This window comes from Phoxinus phoxinus, assembly GCF_949152265.1.
Source record: "Phoxinus phoxinus genome assembly, chromosome: 6".
NCBI lineage: Eukaryota > Metazoa > Chordata > Actinopteri > Cypriniformes > Leuciscidae > Phoxinus > Phoxinus phoxinus.
This window is the reverse complement of record NC_136881.1, coordinates 27,149,659-27,173,397: the sequence shown is the minus strand read 5'-3', so window position 1 is coordinate 27,173,397 and position 23,739 is coordinate 27,149,659. Positions and strand designations below refer to the sequence as shown.

General features: G+C 36.3%; 2 protein-coding genes across 2 annotated transcripts; both read right to left on the bottom strand.

Moving 5' to 3' along the window:
* Positions 1 to 3,537: 3,537 nt before the first annotated feature.
* LOC306999926 (uncharacterized protein) lies at positions 3,538 to 12,069 on the bottom strand. Its single transcript, XM_079615038.1, has 16 exons — positions 11,659 to 12,069; positions 8,830 to 10,616; positions 8,227 to 8,316; positions 7,780 to 7,996; positions 7,455 to 7,690; positions 7,105 to 7,245; positions 6,881 to 6,995; positions 6,707 to 6,778; positions 5,988 to 6,128; positions 5,738 to 5,851; positions 5,566 to 5,639; positions 5,235 to 5,339; positions 5,014 to 5,129; positions 4,790 to 4,928; positions 4,505 to 4,625; positions 3,538 to 4,184 (listed from the first exon to the last, which is right to left on the bottom strand). Exons 1-16 carry the CDS (start codon positions 11,783 to 11,785, stop codon positions 4,093 to 4,095), a joined length of 3,687 nt encoding a protein of 1,228 aa, XP_079471164.1. The 5' UTR covers positions 11,786 to 12,069; the 3' UTR covers positions 3,538 to 4,092.
* A 4,742-nt stretch (positions 12,070 to 16,811) lies between these two features.
* mmaa (metabolism of cobalamin associated A) lies at positions 16,812 to 23,364 on the bottom strand. Its single transcript, XM_079615915.1, has 7 exons — positions 23,143 to 23,364; positions 21,930 to 22,343; positions 21,706 to 21,828; positions 20,783 to 20,953; positions 20,598 to 20,683; positions 19,652 to 19,801; positions 16,812 to 17,402 (listed from the first exon to the last, which is right to left on the bottom strand). Exons 2-7 carry the CDS (start codon positions 22,312 to 22,314, stop codon positions 17,115 to 17,117), a joined length of 1,203 nt encoding a protein of 400 aa, XP_079472041.1. The 5' UTR covers positions 22,315 to 22,343; positions 23,143 to 23,364; the 3' UTR covers positions 16,812 to 17,114.
* Between the last annotated feature and the right edge of the window lie 375 nt (positions 23,365 to 23,739).

Here is a 23,739-nt window from a genome sequence, read left to right as displayed (position 1 = left end):
CATCATAAGTTTGCCCATCTAGTTGATAACGGCAGTTTTAAGTAATGCAATTAACTTTGTGACACTGGTTTATCTCATATCCACTCAGCAGGCCGCATGCTAGCAGCTGGATGCTGGGTTCACAGCAAATAAGGAATGTTTGAAATTGCTACCAATTTTCTGATGTTTCAGTGCCTTATTTGGGGGTGAGCGGTAAATACATTTGGGGGGGGGGGGGGTCATTTTGCCTTATTTTTTGTTGCTTTGTGCTGAAAGTTAACAGTCAAGGATTCTGCACACATTCTGTTCGATACATTATCTTTTACTGAACGCTGGATCGCGCCACCCCCCAAAAAAGGTCATCTAAAATGTATCTTTCCACTTTGCGTACCATGTGAATAGAAACAACCAAAAGGTTAAGGTTGGATTTTCTTTCATATTGATTTTATTGATTTAAAGGTAAAAACTAATTAACCTTCGGTGAGTTTTCGAGGAACGTATCACACTTTAGATTGAATGATTTTTTCCTGTGCCATTCAATTAGCCCAACTGAATTCCTGTCTTCAATCAATTAGCATAGTGCCACATGGTCATTTGTCATACAATTAAAACACTGGGTAGCAAGCCATCAATTCAGTTTTGAGGGAAGACCTTGTCAAACAAATTTTTTTTTGGGGGGGAGGGGGGGGGGGGAGAGAGATACATATACAAATTTAAATATATGCTATGCCCCTGTGAACCACTCTGTAGGTAATGGATACTTTCAAATAAGTTTATCATCCTAACATAATAACATATATTTGTTTTTTGTTAGAAGCTGGAATAAAATAAATCCAATCATACAAATATTTCATTGATTATACTCATATGAATATGAAATATTCCGTAAACTAATCATTAATCTCCACGCAAACAGATTCCGCTACATTCCCGGCTGTAAGGGTGAGCATCTGGTTTCTTTCGCTCTGTGCCAAAAGTAGTGTGTTCATGTGGATGCTGCTACAGTAGTCCAGCGCTGTCGCAGAGGCATTCCCAGCAGCCAGTTGGGCCACGCTCACACAGCTTGTACAGCATGAGCCCAAACGGGCAGCACCAACAGCGCCCTGGCACTGCTCCCGGGCATGTCAGCCCACTGTTTCACCAGCCCTCACACTGGCTTTTCACTGCAGCCACGGACCTCAAACACCTGTCAAAAGAGTGGAAAGAGTCAAACAAGCAGGTAAAACTCCACCAGGAGCCATTTAAAAGTCAATTCAGAGCAGTAGCCTTGTTCAGTTCAGTTCTTTTCTAGGGTTCAGTCCCATCAGAATGAATTAAAGAGATTCTGATTTTGGGTCAGAGACTGAAGCCAGGTCTAACAGCACTTCAGGTTTGAAATTACTATTACTGGCATTACGAATTGGAGCTGGCAAATTATTATCTGAATTGGTATCAACAAAAGTTAGTGCGGATAGTGTTTTGATTTATAATTATGTTTACACATTTACATTTTCTACTCAAAATGACGCATTCAAACACAAAAACGATCCATAAAATGATAACGTCATTGTGTATTGTCTACCAAATATTGAGGTCTCTGCGTTCACACACTTGACTTGTGAAATGTAGATTTGGTGTCTCACATAATATCACTATTGTATTAATTACTTAGATGTTTTAGAAGCTTACACTTAAACAGTGTGGTTTTATTCAATGTTATATTGTCTGAGTGAAATGTATTGCAAAGGAAACTTCAATTAAATAGAAATTACTCAACCTTTTACTGGCCAAGTTAAAATTACTTATTTTCTTTGTTACTTTCACTTAACTTAGTTAACTTAAGTTAACTTAAAAATGAAAATTCTGCATTCTTCAACATTCTTCAAAATATCTTATTTTGTGTTCAACAGAAGAAAGAAACTCATACAGATTTGAAACAACTTAAGGGTGAGTAAATGATGACAGAATTTTCATTTTTGGGTGAATTATCCCTTTAAGTAGAGTTTACTTAATTCCATATGTGAAATTAAAAAAATATGCGTGTGAAATTTACTTAAAAAAAAATATTTGTGCCAAAACTTGCCAAAGAAAAATTAACTAAACTTTACTTCGTTTTTTTCAGTGCAGTACAATTTTAATATTTATTTGATTCATTGGTTCCTTATTTTAAATTTGTTATTCCTCATTGAAAATTTGATCTCTGACAATCATTGCTCATCTGCCTGAATCTCACTGCATCAAAAACTCTTCACACAGTTCTAGACCAACCCGATCTCACCAAATGCGTCTATATAGCACGCAGTGTGTTTATCGTGTAATATATACGCGAAAATGAGTTTTTACGTGCATAGTATACGCATGGATAGCACATGGTTGGGTTTAGGGTGGGGTAGGGTGCGTGTGTATTATACGCTTGGGTAGGATTAGTGGTGTGGGGTGCGTGTGTATATCACGAAATTAAGTGCGTATCATATGCACGCGCAAAACTGCGTATCATATCCACGTAAAAACTCATTTTCGCGTATAAATTGCACGATAAACACACTGCGTGCTATAGAGACGCATTTGGCATCTTGGCACAGCAGTTAATTTCACAAACCTGCCAAAACACTTATACATGTCTCAAAATCAGCTCAGTCTTTCATAATACTAGCAAAGGTCATCACCCCCCCAAAAAACGTTATCACTTATTATACAATTTATTATTCTTTACCACACACGTATGACACCTTTCTACTGTTTAAAATTCACTTTAGTATGTTACATTACACAATTATTTCTAAGGTATCCCCTTTTGTTTAGATCGTAATGAAATGTAAAGACTAACGCCAGAGTAGGTGTTCAGCTAGGCCTATCTATTTGTTTTGAGTGTATTTTTTTTAATTTGCAATATTGTATTGTTGTAGAAATATAGCAAACGGCACTGCTATTCAGTTTTGAACTTTTGGAAAAAACGGTATGTAAACATGCTAATTGGCCTGGGTACATATAATTTTGTTGGTGGTTGTGTCTTAGTGAGAAAAGAATTCACGCCATTTGAAAGATGTTGTCACTGTATATGTGCCAAAGAAATGGAAAAGTATCCACATAGCTCACATCTGCTGTTATGCTCAACGTGTGAAGAGTTTTGGGGAAAAAGTTACTGAATTATTGAGAAATGTGTCCTAGTGATTGTAAAAGTAAACTAGCAAAGGATTAAAGTACTTTGATATGTTGTGATTTTTTTTAAATAATTGATTGACAGTCCAAAATTCTCAGTCATTTGAATAATGAAGAAAAAGAAAATGTACTTACTCAAGTGTGACAATTTGTGTGCCACTACTAGCTTCACCAAATGAAAAATCCTGACTGTCTACTGAATTTCTAAACAAGTTTCTAAAACATTATGCCCCGCCTACCCACCTGCTATTGGCTGTATAAACTCACAGCTCTTGTTACATTGCGCTGGTCCAGTTGCTGAAGCACATGACGCAGCAGCAATATCTCAAAAACAACAATGTTTCCCATGTATGGCAGAGAATTTCCCATCCCTTTTTTTTTACTAATTCTCTGCATATTACGAGAAAGTATGTAAACACTGAAATTAAACGTACACGTCTTACTTTTAAAAGCTTTAAAAATAAAAGACTTCCTGAGACACTTACTTTCTCATCATCTGATTAACTAGATTTGATGCATGTGGTTCTGATATGCAGCAGACTCTTATTGGCTCAAATGGGGGGAAATTACCATTACACATGATTACAAAAACACCTGGATGCCAATCAACACTTTAGGATATATGATTAAAGTAGAATCAAACAATAGTTATTTCTTGTCAATGCCTTTAATTTCATTCCATCTTACCAGATTTTAAAGATTCCCAGTACTCCCACAGTGCATTATAAGTCCACAAAAAAAAACTTAATTTGCCTATAAATTGTTACAAATATACAATCAATAGTGTGAAGAAAAAAAAAACAGTTTTATGGCCAAATACAAATGTATCATATACCTATTTATATATTAATTAAACAAAAAATAATCAGTGAATACCCAACACTCCACATGGGTTTATATGCAAGCAAAAGCACCAGATACACTGGTGCATGGCCTGAATGAACAAAGAAAAAAACGAATAAACTTTATTGAAAGTCACCATCTCTTCACTTTGGAGTCTTCTTTCACCCTCCAAAGCATGAGCTCCATGCATGCAGTGGCATCCTCACGTGTATCATGACCCGCCACTGTGGCAAATGAGAAATTTATTTTTTGTTTGTTTTCTTTTTAAGCAAGCAAGCATGTGCTATTGAATATACCAGTCATGTTTGTAGGTGTACTCAATTTCCCTTCAGTACTGACTCAATTACTTCTCCAGCAGCAATTTCATGGAAGAGTTATCAACACATCTGAATGATCCCTGTGTACACTATCCCTACTTCTGAGTGTTTGGATAATGTGCCATGAAACAATATACAGCTGGAGTCCAGTAAAAAGCTACGGTTTCTGATTCGGCGAGGTGTGATCATGGACATTGCTTACAAATTTGTTTAACAGGCCAACATACCACTCTCTTGGATAATTCTCCGGATGTAGTCTGCGGTCAGACTGTTAAGTTCTCTTTTGTGTGGCAGACCCAGACGATGGGGAAACACCACTGACGTGTCAATCACATTGTTGTGAATAATCTGAAGATGGCAGAACAACCAAAATGTAATTCTTAAGAGGCTCCAATTAAAACTAAAAAACTTGGATAAAAGCCAATGCCTAGTTCATAATTTTGAAAGGTTACATTGTAATTCCAGTTATAAAAATGGCCCAAAAATCTTGAGAGCATGGCGTTAGAACTCACTTTGAGAGAAGCTAAGTCATTCTCCAAGCCATGGCCAATCAGAATAGTGTCCGCATTAATAAAGCTCAAAAGCACTGCTTGTACATCGTGCAAAGATGAGCTGGTACCCATCACGTCATCCTCACTGATGCCTGAGAATCTGCGCAGGATAAAAAGTAATGTCTTACAACATATCACAGTTTCGCTCCAGTGAAACAAATTAACATATTAAATTAACATCCCACCTGGTGTTATAGTCAATGACATCATTACCAGGCTTGACAAAGGAGTCAAAGATGACTTGCAAACTGCCGTTGACTACAGTCACTCTTGCTAGTTCCAGACCTTGAGTCGTGTAGCACTGGTAAAACACACAAATTCAAATGAATAAAAGGTCACATTAATGTACCGCTCTGCTCTTTTTTGTTTAGTTTTATTTGAATTATGATTAATACATAACCCTTACTGTTTGTGTGTCAATAGCAAAGACTCCTGGACACGTTTTGCCCACCGAAGATTGAGGGAGACTGCTAACAAAGCCCCGAAGACTTACTGCATCATGGACATGAAGCTGTAAACATGTACATTAGAAAATACAGTGGAACTTTAGTAAATGAAATAAAATGGATTATTATGTTTGGTGAAACACTACAATATTGCCATTTAAAATTCAGTTCAAGGTAATATCATGGCATAGAGGAGTGAAGAGAAAAATGTTTTCAGCCCCTCCAACAAAGCACGAATATATGAGTGGCCGTAGTTGTATGAGTATGTGTATAATTCTTGAATCACAATACATTGAACACTTGGCATCCAGGTGACCCAACTGCATTCTCACAACAACTGTAGCGCGTCTCAACACCTCCTGGCACTATGAGAGAAGACATACAGAGTAGATTAGATATTGAATAGATATTGATAGAAAAAAATAAAAAAACATTTTTTAGAGACATTCTAAGCCATTCTTACCTCGATTCTCTATGACTTTTCCATAATGGTAGTTACACTCCTCTCTGCGGGTGTGCTTTCCACTTTTGTCAACAGAGAACGTCGCTCCACATCGACAGCAGATTCTCTTTAAAGCTGTTACCATTGTATTCCTAATTATTTAAAAGGCTTCAAATCCTAATAGCTTCATCAATATAATAAATATTGGTTGCAATTAAACATGATTGTAACACTAAAATAAAGTCCTACGGTGACTGGAAAGTCTACTCACGGTCGCTTATGCCCTTCTTGGTATCTCCATACTGGATAGCAAAGTCAGCTTTATCCTGATGTTTACGAGGGAAGTTGTTTACTTGCAACATGTCCTCAGACAGAACGTGCTCCTTCAGTTGCTCATAAAGTGTCAAATCACCTGCATCAATTTTCAACATTGACAATAAGAAAATTTTACTTGAGCACCAAATTAGCATATTAGAAAAAACAAATCATGTGAAACTGAAGACTTGAGTAATGACTGCCAAGTTTCACAGAAAAAAAAAAAAAAAGTTAAGTTTAAATTTCTCTTTTGATGGTGTTTTTGAACAAATACATAATGCGTGTGTGTGCATACGGGACTTCTATCGGAATTTTTTTTTTATTTAATCTTACCCCAAAACTTTTGAACGGCAGTGTACAGATATATGTATATATATATAATATATATATATATAGACCCAGTGTTCATAAATATTTTATTATTAACAACAGCACTACTACTAACAACGACTAGAAGCATACTAGCCATGTTTTGCATGGATTTAGAAAATGTAAAAATCTAGTTTTAATTATAACAACATATAAACGTTACCATATGAAGATGGAGTACTGCCTACTGCGCATTTTAATAAACTACACCTATAATGAAATAAATAAATACATAAATAAATAAAATAATTATAGCGACAGAGGTGAACACTCTAGATTGACCCTGAAACGAGAGCCAGCTCTTACCGGATCCCTGAAGTGCTTGAGTATTTAGTGGTACATTGCCTCTAGACACATGCTGATCTCTCTCACTGGGAGCTGTAAGTACATATAAGGAGGGTGACCTGATAGGTGCAGTAAACAAAAGTGGCTGCAGTAATTTGAACAAAAGCACATCATGTATAAATATACCAAACCTACCTTTGGCAGGCAAGACGTTTTGGTTTTTAAGTCTCTTAAGTGCATTGACGGCTATGCTTAGATACTTGAGCTTATTGATACTGCGGTCATAAACAATTTTTTCTTCTGCCAGAGCCTAGAGAATTTAAATAGATATGTTGGGAAAGAAAAACATAAAAAAAAAAAAAAAAAAATCAGAGAATTAAATTAATTAGAAGTGTAAATTGGAGCTCTCAAACACAGACCTTCTCAAATGCATCTTGCACCGTCACAGATGATCTCAGCAACTCCTCCACAAAGAGGTTCACGTAGCGTTGACGGACATCATGTGGTACCTTTGCCCCAACCTCGTGATGTACTTTTGCCTTTCTTTTGATGCCCATTGCCTACAAAATTCATGAAATTTCCTATTACTTCATCTTAAAGTAAATAAAAGTAGTGACAGATCTTTTTGATGTAAATTAAAACATATATGGTTAAATATCATTGCATGCCAACTTTAACCCCACAAATAGACTACAAAAGAAAAATAGCCAATAGAAAAGGGTTACAAAAAAAACACGGACAGACTAGTAGAGTAAAGTGCAAAGCAAACCTTAGCTGGTGTGTAGTTGGCTGGTTGTGGAGGATGTGGAGTATGTGGAATATGTGGAATGTGTGGAGTTTGTGAAAACTGAACAGATGGGGAAGGCTGAGGTGTCCGTTGTACGGACATTGTGGTTGGAATCAGTGTCAGAGGTAAAGCACAATTTCCTTCAGGTACGATGAAGTGCAGATTTGTCCCCAGCTGTACAGCAGCACCAACCGGAAAGATACCAAGACTATTAAAGGCTATTAAAAAAACAAAAAACAGAAGTTAATGACAATTCCCTAAAATATGAATAACCAATCTTATAAAAGAAACTGTACATGATGCTTACTGTTTTGCACGGTGTTTGAATGAATGACATTGGGTATATAAACTTTTTTTGGAGCACTACTTATGACTTGGGACTGACACCCTTTTATGGCAGTAGTCAAAATGGCTGCTCTTCTTTGGCATATTTGAGTTCTGGAGGGAACGGTCAAATGGGAGCCTCCCTCTCGAAGAGGGACAATAATCTGTGCCTTGCTTTTACTTGTACTTGTAGTTGATGGCTGTTGAATAAAGAGGATTGATGAAGTCAGAAAACACCTTTGTTGAACTCTGAATTAAACTTCAGTCATTATTTGTTCATCAAAAGAAGAAGAAATAACACTGGTTTGGAACTACTTTGGAGAGCAAATAATTACTGATGGAATATTCATTTGTTAAATTAAGTAAATGTTTTCAAAGGAATACAATATGTACTTTCATATTAAAAATAAGAGGATAAATCATCTCATACCTCAAACCTCGCCACATGTGCCACCCTTCTCTTCAGCACAGCTGTTGGATTGGACTTTATCTCAGTTTCTTGGCTCTCTAATACTTCTTCCTAAAAAAAACATGAGGTGTGTACACTACTGCTCAAAGGTTTGGTGTCAGTAAGATTTTCATTTCTTTTTTTTAAAGAAAATTAATACTTTTATTCGGCAAGGATGCATTCAATTGATCAAAATGACATTTACAACGTTACATAAGATTTACATTTGAAATAAATGCTGTTCGTTTGAACTTAATATTTTTCTGGATTCTTTGAATATAAAGCAGCACATTTTTTTCAACACTGATGATAATAAATGTTTCTTAAAGGATAATGTAGCACTAACGACTGGAGATAATTTACCTTTGCAATTACAGGAATAAATTGTTATTTAAAGTTGTAATAATTTTTCATAATATACTGCATTTTCACAATATACTTTTTTATTGTATAATTTATCAAACATATGCAGCTTTGGTAAGCATAAGATACTTTGTTATGATCCCAAACTTTAAAACAGTAATGCATATGGTCACGCGTCAGTAGATCTAAATACAAAATTACATATTGGATGAATTTACTTACAGATGGATCACATTGAACAGCAGGAGCTTCATTTTGGTTGGCTTCCATGAAGATTCTGTAGCACTCTTCCATTGGGTCAGTTTCTGAAAGATCTAGGTCTGAATACCTGAGCTCCTCATCAGAACTAGAGTCAACTACAACGGCTTCATTATTACTTCCCGTCATCGCTGCAGATGCAAAGGTCTGTGGAAGAAGAGGCATGTCACAGGGAACAGGGAATGATGCATCTGATGTAGGAAATCTTTCAAAGGCCACATTTGTTTTCAGGTTGAGTTGACTAGTTGATGGTGCTGAAAGAGTTCTGGTGTCAATCTCTGAAACATATGTAGGTATGTTCTGAGCAAATGTATTGACGGGACTTTTTTGAATAGTTGGCCAAGATGTTTCAGCCAGGCTTTGAGTGAGTGTACCGCATCCATGCTCTTCTACCTTATGTAAGGATGAAGGAAAGGACTGAGACGAGACCATGGGGAAGTACCGCTGCTGTGCTTGCTCTTGGGAGAGGATCTTAGAAGATACAATTTCTGACTTTTGAGTATAAGTTGAGATGCAGTCGATTTGTGGTTCTGCCCTAAAAGTTGCATTTTGTCCTAGACTCGCAGGAGAATGTGAGGAAAAATCTTCATCTCCATAAACTGAACTAACAGGAAAAATCGGAACATCTTGAATGCATTTGATCCGCTCACTCTCATTTCTCAGATTGTCTAGACACGTGGAAATGTCATCCAGGACGTTTTGCTCTTTTTGTGTAACAAAAGCTTCCATTTTGAGATTTGTGAAGTTAATTAGTTCAGTCACAGGTTCTTCTCTTAGATCCTCCAGAAAAGGTTTGGTTTCATTTACAGAGTGCTTTGCAATTGTTACCCGTTTATTTAAGGGCCCTTCATTAGCCTCATTACCACCCTCAGCTGGGGCATCGCTAATAGGACATAATTTGGGTGAGTCAAGTAGTTCCTTGGTTATAATTCCACACTGCTTTGATAGCTTGTGTTCATCTTCAATAGGTGACACATCGATGACAAGTTCCCCCTCAGAAGACTCTTGTTCCTGAGTTATCACAGGTTTCACTGAGGTCCTTTCTTTCTCCTGGTCACTCACAATATGTTTAATTTCATGACTTGGAATTCCATCAGAAGAAACCTTTTCTTTGTGCTGCCTGGGTTTTGTTTGGCCATTATTAGCTGCACAATTCCCCTCAAGTGAATGCAGTGGTTTAATCATTGTACTCTTGCCTTTCTGTTTGGGCCTACGTTTTCCCTGATTATTTGATGGTGGAATATCAATGACCAAGGTACCTTCATCATCAGAGTTGTCAAAATGAGAGGACATATGCTGAACATTTTTTCCTGTTCGGTCATTCTTCAGGCAATGTTCAATATCCACTTTATCAGTTGACTTTAACTTACAGTCTACCGAGCTGCTGGATAGCAAGTCTGCAGAGAAATTTGAACAAGGGTCATATTCCAGATCAGTCTTAGGTCTGGCACGATCAACCACATACTTACAACCACTGTTTGAGGAAACAGGCTTTTTGTATTTCAAATGGTTTCCATTCTGGTCTTTAGCCTGATTGTTGGTGGTTCTTAAATATTTCTCAGAGCGAAGACCTGCATTATCTGTCTGTGTGAGGGTCTGCGATGTCTGATACTGTGACAGTCTTTTTTGTTCTTTTTCCACCTCACTCCTTACAGCCTCTATTTCTTTGTTGATCCTCTCCAGTTCCTCAAGACAAGCATAATTGTCCTCAGTGGTGTGAGAATCTCCATTGGCAAGAGCCACTTTTGGATCTGCAAGATATAAATGTGAAGTAGAGCATAAAACACACAAAAAAAGATTTGAAGTGCACAATTGTTACACAGTTGTTCACCAATCAGCCATTTGTCTCTGCCGTAATGATAGAGCAATGAGCAAAGGTGTTGGGAAATAAGAAAAACATTTTAATAAGAGGGGAAAACAAATGAGAAAAAAGCTAATTTTATCAAAATGCCAGTTTAATAAAATGAAGTGAGAATCAACTGTGAATGCATGTAGACCATAGGCCTATAGTTAATCCCATTAATTTCTTTAGTTATTTTTAAGAACCAGTTAAAATGAATCGGCAATTCTTGGGCATGATGATGCAGTTACATTATTGTATATATTACATGATTTACAACTAATACAAGTCTAATAGTTATTAAAAAACAACATTGATTCCTGCCCATGTTGATAAAACCATCACCAAGTAGCTAACATTACAGCTAATACACTATTAAAGGGATAGTTCACCCAAAAATTATTTATTATTTACTCATCCTCAAGTTGTTCCAAACCTGTATGCATTTATTTCTTCGGCTTAACACAAAAATGTGAATCTTTTTTTAAAGTCAGAAACCGAACAGTTGATGGGCCCCATTTCCAAAGTATTTTTTGGCATACTATTCAAGTCAATGGGGCCCCATCAACTGTTTTGTTTATATGTTTTAAAATATCTTCTTTTGTGTTCAGCAGAAGTAAGTAATTCATACAAGTTTGAGACAACTTGAGGGATGACAGTTTCATTTTAGGGTGAACGATCCCTTTAAGGCAACTTTCGCTTTATCAAACACACGATAAAGCCATGGATAAAGCAAACCGAAACGGAGTTTCAACAGTTTAAATTGCAATGAGTCGGTTCTCGAGTCAACAAGCACCAATTCAGATCGTATAGATATTGTTTGTAAACCAGAACCACATATTCAAAGATTAATTAAAGGGCAGCTACTATATGACTTAACGCAGCCCACATGTGTCAACAGTGTGTAGTGCATACTACAGTTTCCAGACCTTAATTTAAAATATGAATCATACCTGTCGAAGTCATCACGCCAGACGAATCGTCGTTGCGGTGATTGTACACACAATAAGGCCGCTTGCATCGTCCCCATCGAAAACGGGGACAATCTATTTCATCGAAGAGAGATGTGGAAGGAAACATACAGCTGTCCGCACGCAAAAGAACAGCACTCCAGATTATTCTGTGCACTGGTAATTGTCAGTATTTAACGCAATTTCTCTCTCTCTTGTGGGAATAAGCATCTGTGACACGGATTTGACATATTTTGTTTTTGTTTTTTGAGAAGATGAAAATGGAACAAGTCAGTAGGCCTATGAGAACGAAGCGATCTGCTCTTAACAAAAGTATGTAACGCTTGTGAAATTGGGAAGGACTCTGGCTATGTCACCGGCTGGTAGTGCAAGTGTTTTAATGAACTCATCCCCAGACTCCAGGTGTGGCTGATTGGTCTGCTTTGTGACGATAAAGGAACCGTTCTTTTGAGCCTATCCTTTCAATTAATCGCTTTTACTCACTGAAATTGGCTCATAATCTAGGCAAGGCAAGTGTATTTATATAGCACATTTCATACACAGTGGTAATTAAAAGTGCTTTACATATAATCAATTTAAATAATTACATAAATAATAAAAGAAATAAGAATAATTAAAACAGTTTAGAAAATAAAATACAGTGCAAACAGTCGGACGAACAGTGGCACAGTGCTCATTCAGTAAATGCAAAGCTAAGCAGTGGTAATTCAGAGTGCTTTACATAGAAGAAATTAAAATAATCAAAAGAAATAAGAATAATTAAAACCCTATCTGAGATGGAAGTGATTGAGCAGGTTTGCGGTGCCACTGGACCTAATCCAGGGATGTCCTCTGCTGGGGTTTAGAATGGTCTGTTCTAATCTACGTTTGTGTGGGACTGTGCTGTATGTAATTTATTGTAAAACAAAGCACCCAACAACTCAACAAATTCTCTTGGGAGCCCATTGATGATAAATGTTTTCAAATGTAAGTCAATTTACTTTTTACATTTCAGTCAATTCAACAGCACTTACAGGCCTACTAAAGACTGATGGGGGAAATCAGCTAAAATGGGCCACAACTAAATTAACCATCAAATAAGCATGTGAACTAATGATATTTTTAATAATATAATATATATTATTAATGTGGAAAACGTATAATTGTTCTAAAATTATGAGAGTATCAGCACATACCTTCTAGAGCCACGGCACAACATTCAGGTAAAGGGGGCCAGTTGTTCAGTTAAGAAAGGTGTATGGAGTTTTTATTTGTGTGTCTGTTCCTTTCATATTAATACCCACTCTTTCCTATAACGTTCAATGCAGCAAGGGAGACGGATGGCACATGGCTCTTGATGTCTTTTTTTCCCTTTGTCTTAACGCAAGTATGAAGGCCGTCGGCCTCTTTGACAGGCAAGCTGCCACTTTCCTGTCTTTTGTTTAAATTTAAAATTTCTGTAAATCTATGATGTTATTACATTGTGCTCTAGAGGGACTGTTGGTCTCACAGACAGCCAGCAGCTGAATTCACTTTGGCTGGCAAAGCGAGCAATTAGACCTGGGATTAAAAAGGATTGAATTTTAGAGGCCTGAGGAGAATTTTCCTGCCATCTTGAGACACTCCATTACCATCAAGAATACAAGCCATGCTGAGTTACTGCTTGAGGGTAGGCAGAAAAAAAGCCACTCGGCACTGCCAGAAAATACATTTGTATGTAAAGAGCTTGATTTTGACGTCAACATTGTGAAGGCAATAGTAGGCTATAACCAGTGGGACCATGGCCTGATCAAACCTTGATTTTGGGACAGAGACCAGGTGGAATTCATTAAGCGAACACTGGCTGCAGCCTGCCTTTCACCAAGTTATTCAAAGGAATTCATCTCTACTCGATACCATCAATAGTAGCTAAGAATAATTATTCACTGAAATACATTACCACAGGTCAATTGAGTTCCTCTTCTCTCATTTTTGAAGCAGAATTTTTCTTTTCAAAAGAGTGCTAGCCTAGGGAGCTGTCCATTTCCGCGCAAAAAACAATATAATATTATATTGTTCATTTGCCATTCCATAATAAAAATAATAAAAAAAGCTTACCCCTTACAGTCTTAATGGGATATTTTACCAAAAAAAATGAAACTGTCATAATTTAATCATGCTCATGTCAATCCAAACCTGCATGCATTTCCTTCGTCTGTAGAACACTCTTTTTTTTTTTTTTTCTCAATGTTGTTTTTGGACCCCATTGACTTTCATTGTAAGTTTAAATATCCTTCAAAATTTTCTTTTGTGTTCCACAGAAAAGAAAAGAAAAGAAAAGAAAGTCAGGCTTGGAATGACAGGTTTGGAATTTTCATTTTTGGGCAAACTATCACTTTGAGGTAAACTGTAAATATAATACTTATTCTACAACAATACGCAGCACCCTGCAGAATGATACTGTAATTTGCAGATATGGCCACAGGAAATACAAAAGGCTTATCGCAACAGGGCTGAAATCACTTCAGTAGCAGTTGAAAGGGCTGCTCTAGTCTAAGTGTGCTAACAGGAGTTTGTATCCAACACACACACACACACACTCACACACACACACTTCCAGTCTTGTCCCATTAGTTTGTCACTCATAGGATCGTTTTGCAGAAACCGAGCTCACAGCCCTGAAGGAAATGCCTTACACTCTCACCAGTCACTAGAGAGACTGCGAGGCAGCCAGCTGTGCACATGTGTGTAGATGTTAGGGAGGCTAATAGCAGAAATGCATCAGACTGGCGTAACTACAAACAACTGTTGCTTTATAGGTGGGCTAAGGTTACATTTCTTTTAAATGGGGCTGAAATAGCAGTGCATGTCATTGTTGAGTTTGTTATTCTTTTTCATTTGAATGCAAACATTATCTCAGCATGCCTGGCTGTGAATGCCTCCACAACACTGCATTGCAAGCAAAATGTTGCTTTATGACATTTATTTTTCCCTATTAATTTATTCAAAAATACATTAAAACCACAATTCAGCCTTTTTTAATCTCTTTTATCGTAAGCATTGTAAAAGTAAATTATTAAAATGTATTCTGATTTTTTTTTTTTTTTTAGGGGGCATAAAGCCCAAAGTTATGGTTATACAACTGTTCTGGGGACCAATGAAGAACACAATCCTCAAAATAATGAACATTTTGAAAAGAAAACCTTATTAATTAGTTTGGTATTATATAATTTTTTAGAAAAAAAGATAATACTGTAACAAAACTGCTTCACTGCTTTGTACTATTTGATAACTTCATCAAGTTATCAAAGTCACAAAGTCATGTGATCCAAAAAACTAAATGATACATATATATATATATATATATATATATATATATATATATATACTAAAATATAACACTACCATTACATTTATCGTAATGATTTTTACACTGTTAAAAATAAAATCTGTTAGAAAAGTTATTTAAAAATGTTAATAATATTTTAAAATATTACTGTAGCCTATTTAAAAAAAAAAAAATGCAGCTTTGGTGGGCATAAAGCTCCAAGCACATATAAGAGACTTTGGGTCCTGCATGTGCTCACACAAAACCAATCTGTCTAAATGTTAAATGTGTATGTATAAGCACTGTTTAGCCTGCAACATGATATCATAGACTGAAGGTTTCCTCCAGACAAACCACAGTTCTGGACTCTGTGGGTACAGTGCAGACGCTCAGATCTAAAGTATCTCCGCTCACAGAGAAGGGCCAAGAGCTTTTATTCGTGATTGATGGAGAGGGCGGCCCTCAGGTCTTTGGAGTTCATCAGTATTCACAAAGCATTCCAGTCTGACTCATAAGACAGAAGCACAAGGCATAATGACTATAAAGCATGTGCACAGGAGGCAGAACGTGTCTGTACGCAAACACTCACAGCTTGCAGGACAATAGCGATGAGATGAGGTCACATGAACTTGGGATTTATTGAACAGAACAATGCTGGGTTACAACATGGCAGTGTTGTTCAACATGGCATATTCTCGCATGAGTTTGTAAATCTCAGTTGTTGAACAGCATCAGGACAGGAATCAACAAGACTGGAAACGCAGTCAGCATATTCTGAGTCTGTAAGGGGCAGGCCAACGACACACTATTGTAGGTTGAGACAAACAGCAGTGGCATGCAGAGGAGCTTATTTACATAATGGACAAAGATCTCTCCAGGTCTACAGGTCCATCTAGTGTCAGTCCAAGAGAACACCAACTACTGGAAAACATTCTACTGTATGAGCTCATTTAAATGCATGCACTGGAGCTCTGATGTAAGATCAGCAATAGCTCTAGCTGACTTGCAGAGAATGTAATTGTAAAAATAACTCTGGCCTGCCTCTGGTTGATTCAGAACAAACACCCCAAGATTAATAAAAGGTGAACATCAGCATATTTGTAATTATCTTTTTTTTTTTTTTTTTTTTTACAGGGAAACATTTAACAATCAGTTGTAACATTACTCAAGTAATGTTAGTAGTTTACATAGCAACCATGTACAGTTATAGGGCTTCTATTTACATTTTGTACTCCTAAGCTGTGATAGTCTTTTCTTCAGAGAAACGGCTTCTCAAAGAAAAAATAAATGTTGGGTGGGACTTGATTTTGTCCTTCAGGAATTGATTGGATGGTTGTGGTTCGCTATTGTTGTGCTGTCACGTGAGTGACAGGTGCCCCGCCCTCATGCCAGTAGACACAGCGGAATTTATATTGTTTAAAGATTACGAGGACACATAAATAATGTGTACATATACATCATTTATAATAGCTACATACTGCAATATTCTACAAAAATAATAATCGTCTATTTTGATTCCATGGTGACTTTAAACATTTAGTTTTCTGGAATGTATTGAACACGACTGTTGCGAAGTCAATGTGCAAAGAACAAATACATATTAACCAAAAAGTAGCCTAATGTATTTAACCAAATGCCATTTTCCAACCAGTGTTGTTATATTATAGCTTTTTAGAATACAATTTTTTTATTTTTTTTTTTACAAAAAGCTAAAAGAATTTAATATTTGTTTAATATAATTATTAATGTATTAAGACATCTTTTTTTTCTAATAATTGTATTTATTTTATGCGATCAGTGTAAATGTTTGCAGGCAAGTAAAAATCAAATAAATATTCACTTCCAAATGTCGCAGAAGAAAATACTTTTATTGTTGAGTTCTGTAAAAGTAACATATTTCAGGTCATAGGGTGTAACAATTCTTAATCATTTAATTTCTTTTTCTTTAAATACAATTTCCCCACCTTTGCAAGATAATACAGGGACAATGAGCAATGGTTATCTCACCTACAATAATTATCAAATGTCATCAGTTATTAAAATCCTTTAAAACCAGGTGAAACACGATAATTAGAAATCAAAGGTTGCAAGACTCGATCATTTCCTTTCCAATACACCTCGGCTTATAGTTTTCCCACGGAAAGGCCTTCCATTACAGTGTGGTGGAGAAGACTTTCAGAAGGAGGTCAGCAGCAAGACCAGGTGAGATATCTCCACACGTGACCCTTCGTTCCAGCTCCGGGAGCTCGGCACGCACCGCTGGATGCTGCTGGAAGTGGCGTAGAGCGTTCTCCTGGATCAGATTCCACAACCACACCTTCTGCTGAGTTTGCCGTCGGGCTTGAAGCTCCCCGCTGCTCAGCACTGCATCCCGAAACTGTAGCATGGTGTCCCACAGCTCAGACACACCCTGCCCTGTCTGAGAAGATATGCGGACCACCTGACCACACATGGGAAAGAGAGAGTATAAAATGTGTTGGTGTGGATAACTTTAGACTAAATAGAAAGATATGTAAAGATGTTTTACATATGAGCAGCCACAATGCAGAAATGTAAAGGGTGTTCGCCCACACACATCACTCCATCCTTGTTTCAGTGAAAGACCTATATATGACCTTTAGGAGAGCGAAAAAAAATCAATATGACTGTCGCATCCTCTACAGGGATGAAGCTCAGAAATCATGCTGCTCAGAGGAGACAAAGGCTTTAGCGGTTCTCATCCATGTGGGTGGCCTCTAATCAGTCAAATGCATGAGGCAGCATTTGGCCATTCAAAGGGCTGCCTATGCTGGCTCTGTGCCCTCTGGGTAGAAGTAATACTGGGGGTGAGGGGACAAAGAGGAAAGACTTGACAACGCAGAGCATGATGGGAAATGACAACACGAACTACTCCACTGGCCAGGACGGGCTCTTTTGAACAGAGAATGAAGATATATAAATAATATGCATTTAACATGCAAGTAATTCTTAAATAGGAGGGAGGTGAAGAAGGAAAAGTGATCATATAAAGGCAGGGCTATATACACTACTATTTAATAGTTTGGGGTCTGTGAGATTTTTAATGTTTTTGAAAGAAGCCTCTAATGTTAACCAAAATCTGCATTTATTAGATTTAAATACAATAAAAACACAAAATTGTGAAATATAACATTTTAAAATATAACTGTATTGCATTTTAATATATTTTAAAGTTTTATTTATTCTTTTGATGGCAAAAGTGAATTTTCAGCATCATTACTCCAGTCTTCAGTGTCACACGATCCTTCAGAAATTATTATAATATGATGATTTGGTGCTCAAGAAACATTTTGCATTGTTGACAACAGTTTAATACAGTTGCTTAATATTTTTGTGGAAACCCTGATACATTTTTTTCTTTTTAATTGCTAATTTTTTCAAACGTAAGATACAAAAACAGACAAACTTTTAGACAATAAACAAGTTATAGTTCAATAGTTAACAAGAAAAATTATATAAAGAAGCCTGATTTATCTATTGAAAATGATTTGCCAAGAGGAAAAAAAAGAAAAGAAAAGCATATTATGAATGAATTAAACATGGTACAAATTCTAGATGTTTTCATAGCTTTCTTATTTACAGACGTTGAAATTGTATTTTAAGTACAACTTCAATTCTTGTTTGAAATGTGTAAAAGCAGGGTTTACTCTTTATATATTTACATTTATGGATATAAAACTTTCCAATAAATAAAAGGAGGTTAATATAAAAACCTACGTTGATTAGATTCTTGTCATTCATATAAAACCCAAAAGAGTGTGTCAATAAGATACGGAAAAAACCCTGATAAATTTTTTCAGGATTCTTTAATGAATAGAAAGTTAAACAGAGTTTTTATTTTTTAACCTGAAATCTTTAGCAACAAGGTAAAGGTTTTTACTCTCACTTTTGATCAATTTAGTACATCCTTGCTGAATTCAAGTATTATTATCATTATTATTGACCCTGAAACTTTTTAACTGTAGTGTATATGTGAATTTTTCCAAACGTTCCCTTAAATATGCTGGCTGTTTATTCTAAAATGAACTAAAACAAGTATTCGAAAAAATCTTTAAATGGCCATTTTCTTTAAAGATTACCGGTATACCGGTAAAAAGGTCTGTAAAGTTACAAAGCAGAAGTTATTTCTCTATACCAGTAAGCTCATTTCTGAACTCCCTGAAATGCCTTAATTGTAGTCTTAAGTTTTCTTTCGGGGAACATACACGTCATCAAATTCCTTATTTAAATAATTCCCACCCAAGGTATACGCAAAAAAAAAAGAAAAGTGGAGAGGCCTGGTGGAGTTATGTTAGTAGTGTGTTGAAACTTGTGGTAAGGGCCGTGACACTTCAGAAACACGCTCGAAGCAGTTGACCAATCACAACACACTGATCCAGCCAACCAATAAGAGCACATTGCGCCATTTGGAAGGAGGGGCTTCATAGAGATGAGAAATAAACAGAGCGTGACAGACTGGGAAGAGGGGTGCTGCAACAATGTAATGTGAAAAATTATTTATTTTTTGAACGTTCAAGCATTTAAAAAAACGATTCTAGTATACTCCAAAACAAGACTTGCATATATGATGGTCATCTTATATTTAATTACAATAAATTAATTACAATTGTTTGTTTTTTTGTAGTATATGTGCAAGATAGGAATGTAAAGCATGATTATAAAGTCACACACCTTTGGTTTCCAGACTTTGGACTTCTTTCGAAGTAACTTCAGGGCACTTGTGTATTCTGCCTGTATCTTCCGTGCGGGAGCAACCAATTCACCATCTGATTTTGTAACCACCACCAAGTCAGCCATCTCAATAATTCCTCTTTTGATTCCCTTGTTGAAAATAGAATTTAATCAAATTTCTTTAAAATATAAGAATCGCCTATAATATAAAACAATCAGTTCAGATAACTCCGATAATGTTCAATGGCAGTGGTTCTCTAACTTTTTTGACTCCAATTCTTTATTAGCCTGGGAAAACCCAGACCACTCTCAGTTGTAACTGAGTAAGGGTCTGGCAAAGCTCCATAGACAATTCATTTCCACAGGGGCGTCACCAACGGACGTCGGATAGAACTAAAAACCAATCAGAGCGATGAATGACATGACGTAGGCAGAGCGACGGAGAAACATCTCGAGACTCTCAAAAATTCTGTTTGTGTTAACCAAAATGACAATTTTAAATCGCTTGAAACAGACGCGATACCTGATTCGAACGAGTGATGTTGTGATGTTCCACGGCGGCATCCATCTTTGTAATGTACAAAATCTGCGTCACCGTCTCTGCTCTGTCGTCATCGTGTAAAGCCCGCCCCAACGTTTCTGATTGGTGCCGCGATTTCGACGGATTGGAAATGGGTTTCAATGGGCTCTTTGCCAGACCCACTTGCAGAGCAAATCTAAATTTGCCGGAAGTGGTCTGGGTTTTCCCAGGCTAATTCTTTATATAAAATGCCAATTGAGTATTAAGATTTTATTCATTTACAAGAAAAAAAAACATTTTAGAATATTTACCCAGGTCTAAAAATAACAGTTAAAATGTATTCAAATTTAATTTAATTCAAATTAAAAATATATATTCAAATTTTAAATCATGGCAACAGGGATCAAGTAAAGGAAGTGTGTAAACCTGTAGTTCATCGCCCCCTGCTGGTGGGATCAGCAGCACAAACATATCCACCATGTCAGCCACAGCAAACTCAGACTGACCAACACCTGTGTAAACATTTAAAGTTACATTGCATACACCATTGTTTTTAAGATGAGCTTTTCACAAAACTGAAAATACTATGAAAACCTGGAACAAAGGCTTACCTACAGTCTCCACTAATACAGTGTCATAGCCGGCACCCTCACAGAGGACTATGGCTTCGTTGGTGGTTCTCGTCACACCACCGAGGGTTCCTGATGTGGGAGATGGTCGGATGTAAGCGCTCATGTCTCTGGAGAGTTCTGTCATTCGTGTTTTGTCTCCCATCAGTGAACCTGCATTAAAGGTTAGCAATGATTAGAATTAAAGTTTGGAAACATTACTATTTTTTATGCTTTTTGAAGAAAGTCACTTCTCATCAAGCCTGCATTATATTGTGAAATATTATTACGATTTAAAATAGGCCTAATGGTTTTCTATATTAATAGATTTTAAGATATAATTTATTTCTGTGATCCAAAGCTGAATTTTAATCAGCATTACTCCAGTCTTCAGTTACATGATCCTTCAGAAATCATTATAATATGCTGATTTGATACTCAGTTATTATCAATGTTGGAAACAGTTGTGCTGCTTAATATTTTTTTTATATCTGAGATACTTTTTTTTTAGAATTCATTGATGAATAAAAAGTTAAAAAGAACAGAGTTTATTCAGAATATAAATCTTTCCTAAAAATAGAAATCTTTACCATCACTTTTATCAATTTAACACATCCTTGCAGAATAAAATTATTAAAAATGTAAATGATTATTTTTTTATTAAAAACTTTTGAACAGTAGTGTATATTGGTAGAAAAGATTTCTATTTAAAATGCGTACTGTTCTTTCTTTTTTTTTTTTTTTTTTTCTCAAATAATCCTGTCCAATGTTTCCATTGATAATAAATCAGCGTATTAGAATCATGTGACACTGAAGACTGGAGTAATGACTTCTGAAAATTCAGCTATGCCATCACAGGAATAAATTATATATTAAAATAGAAAACAAAATTACATTTTAAATTACTAAAGTGAGTGCCTGTTCACCTCCAGTTGTGCATGAAGAAGGATCCACAGCCAGAACGGACACTTTATGTTCTCTTCCTGTCAGCATCTTCCCAACAACCTCAATGAATGAAGATTTCCCAGCACCAGGGGGACCAGACAGTCCTGATGTCACACATACAGAGAGGTGATTGAGGATTGAGGGCATTCATGCAAACAGGAACACAGTTCATTTTCACTCCTATAGTTCACATCACCTTACTGACCGACTCTGAAGGCCGCTGGCTTTCCACCATTGCATCTCTCCTGCTCCTGACGAAAGGCCAGCACTCTTTGAAGCAGAACCTGGGCTAACTCTTTCTTCCTCGGGTGCTGGGTTTCTACAAGGGTTATCGATTCAGCGAGAGCTGCCCTTTGACCCCCGATAAGTCCATCATAAAGCTTGGTCAGTAGTCTTTTCTCCCTGTCAGTCAAGTTTGAAATGTGAGGGCTTATGGCAGTCTCACCTGAAACAGATCTCGTCTGTTGGAGGGAGGCATAGCACAGTTTTGCAGTACGCTTACAAAGGGAATGTCTCAAAGCCATTGTACTGTGTATAGGAAAAAGAACAGCAGAATGATGAAGAATAGGAAAAACTCTAGTCGGACCCATCTTCCTTTTCCTGTTGAGTAGAACTCATTCTGTAAAAACAGCAAAGAATATCTATGTGAATAGCTTTCAAATGTAAACCTTACCTTCTTACAATTGGTGAACATTACAGCCTTATTAAAATTTACCATAGTCTATGCAAAATATATTTTCCATGAAAAATTCTTAAAAAACGAGAAATTCTTTTCTTGAAACTCTTAAAAACGCTTTTTTTATTATTATCCCCCAATAAATGGTCATTGAAAGGCAGTGTTTAACCTTAAGTAAATTAAGTAACTAGCCAAATTGAATTATATTATATTCTATTATCTTTATTATTCTCTATCAATAAACAAATAAACAAAAAAACAAAACAACAATTATGGCAAACAACAAAGTTGCAAATAGGCCTATAGACTAAATTAAGATGTCACTCTTAGCCTAGTTTGGGACCAATGTTTACTGATCAATTTATACAGCATAAGCTAAAAAGCAATGTTTGTTTGGTCATTTTAATTGATTAACATTTTAATAGTTAACGTTATAGTAAGCTTGCTATTAGATAGCCACCACAGATATAACGTTACAGATTAAACAAAATTATACATTCTGAAAGCTTATGGCAATGTGGAAATGCAATATTAGCTCATGATGATTTCACAGTGATAAGAAAAACTGTAGTAACCAATATCATATAATATAGAGGCTATTTTATCGGAGCAGCTGATCTCTGTTATCCACTTAACATTAGATAGATCACATCATTTCATAATACATTTCAAACCGATCATAGAAATCAGACAAGACAAAACTGACCATCTGGAATGGAAAACAGCATCGATCAAATCTCACCAAGTTTTCTGAAACCGTCTGTTTATCGTCATTTGAACAGATTGCTTACAAATGGTAATCTTTAGTCATGTATCTCATGGATTCCCCAAACCAGTGGACACCGAGGTCGTGTAAGTGAGGGATGTCAATGTTCTTTCAAATAAAAGTTTCCCTCTTCAAAATAAAAGTCCCTATTCGCTTTGGAATAAAACGAGGCTAACAATATTCTCACCTTCTTTAAATAAACATATGATTGTTTGATGTTGTCTTTGAATAATTTGTGACAGTAGTGATTTGTAGTCAGCTGTGATTTTTGTAATGGAAAGGTGTGATTATGTTAATGTTAGTATTATTATTATTTTATCTGTGTTAGAGTTTTATCAACCTTATCAACCCGACAAAAACAACTAGGTTGTAAAAGCCTTTTTTCGAGTTGTGAAAAGGTTATAATAATATTTTACTATAATGTTTTTTTAAATATAATAATGCTACATCAGAAGCTCCAGAAAGTTACTACATCATCAGTGGAAGGGTCACTGCTGTGATGGTTCATATTACACAATGATTATAAGACGCCTGTCTGTCTACCTCTCTACCTCTGTACAGAAAATTACAAAG

What these genes read in the sequence shown, in the direction of transcription:
- LOC306999926 (XM_079615038.1), bottom strand. Translation starts at nt 11,785, where the DNA reads ATGTTTCCTTCCACATCTCTCTTCGATGAAATAGATTGTCCCCGTTTT. An exon ending in TCAAGCACTTCAGGGATCCG is followed by an intron (nt 6,129 to 6,706) that starts GTAAGAGCTGGC and finishes AAATTGATGCAG; the next exon opens with GTGATTTGACACTTTATGAG. An exon ending in AAAAGTCATAGAGAATCGAG is followed by an intron (nt 5,640 to 5,737) that starts GTAAGAATGGCT and finishes CTTCTCTCATAG; the next exon opens with TGCCAGGAGGTGTTGAGACG.
- mmaa (XM_079615915.1), bottom strand. Translation starts at nt 22,314, where the DNA reads ATGGGTCCGACTAGAGTTTTTCCTATTCTTCATCATTCTGCTGTTCTT. An exon ending in GCCAGCGGCCTTCAGAGTCG is followed by an intron (nt 21,829 to 21,929) that starts GTCAGTAAGGTG and finishes GTGTGACATCAG; the next exon opens with GACTGTCTGGTCCCCCTGGT. An exon ending in TTCTTCATGCACAACTGGAG is followed by an intron (nt 20,954 to 21,705) that starts GTGAACAGGCAC and finishes CCTTTAATGCAG; the next exon opens with GTTCACTGATGGGAGACAAA.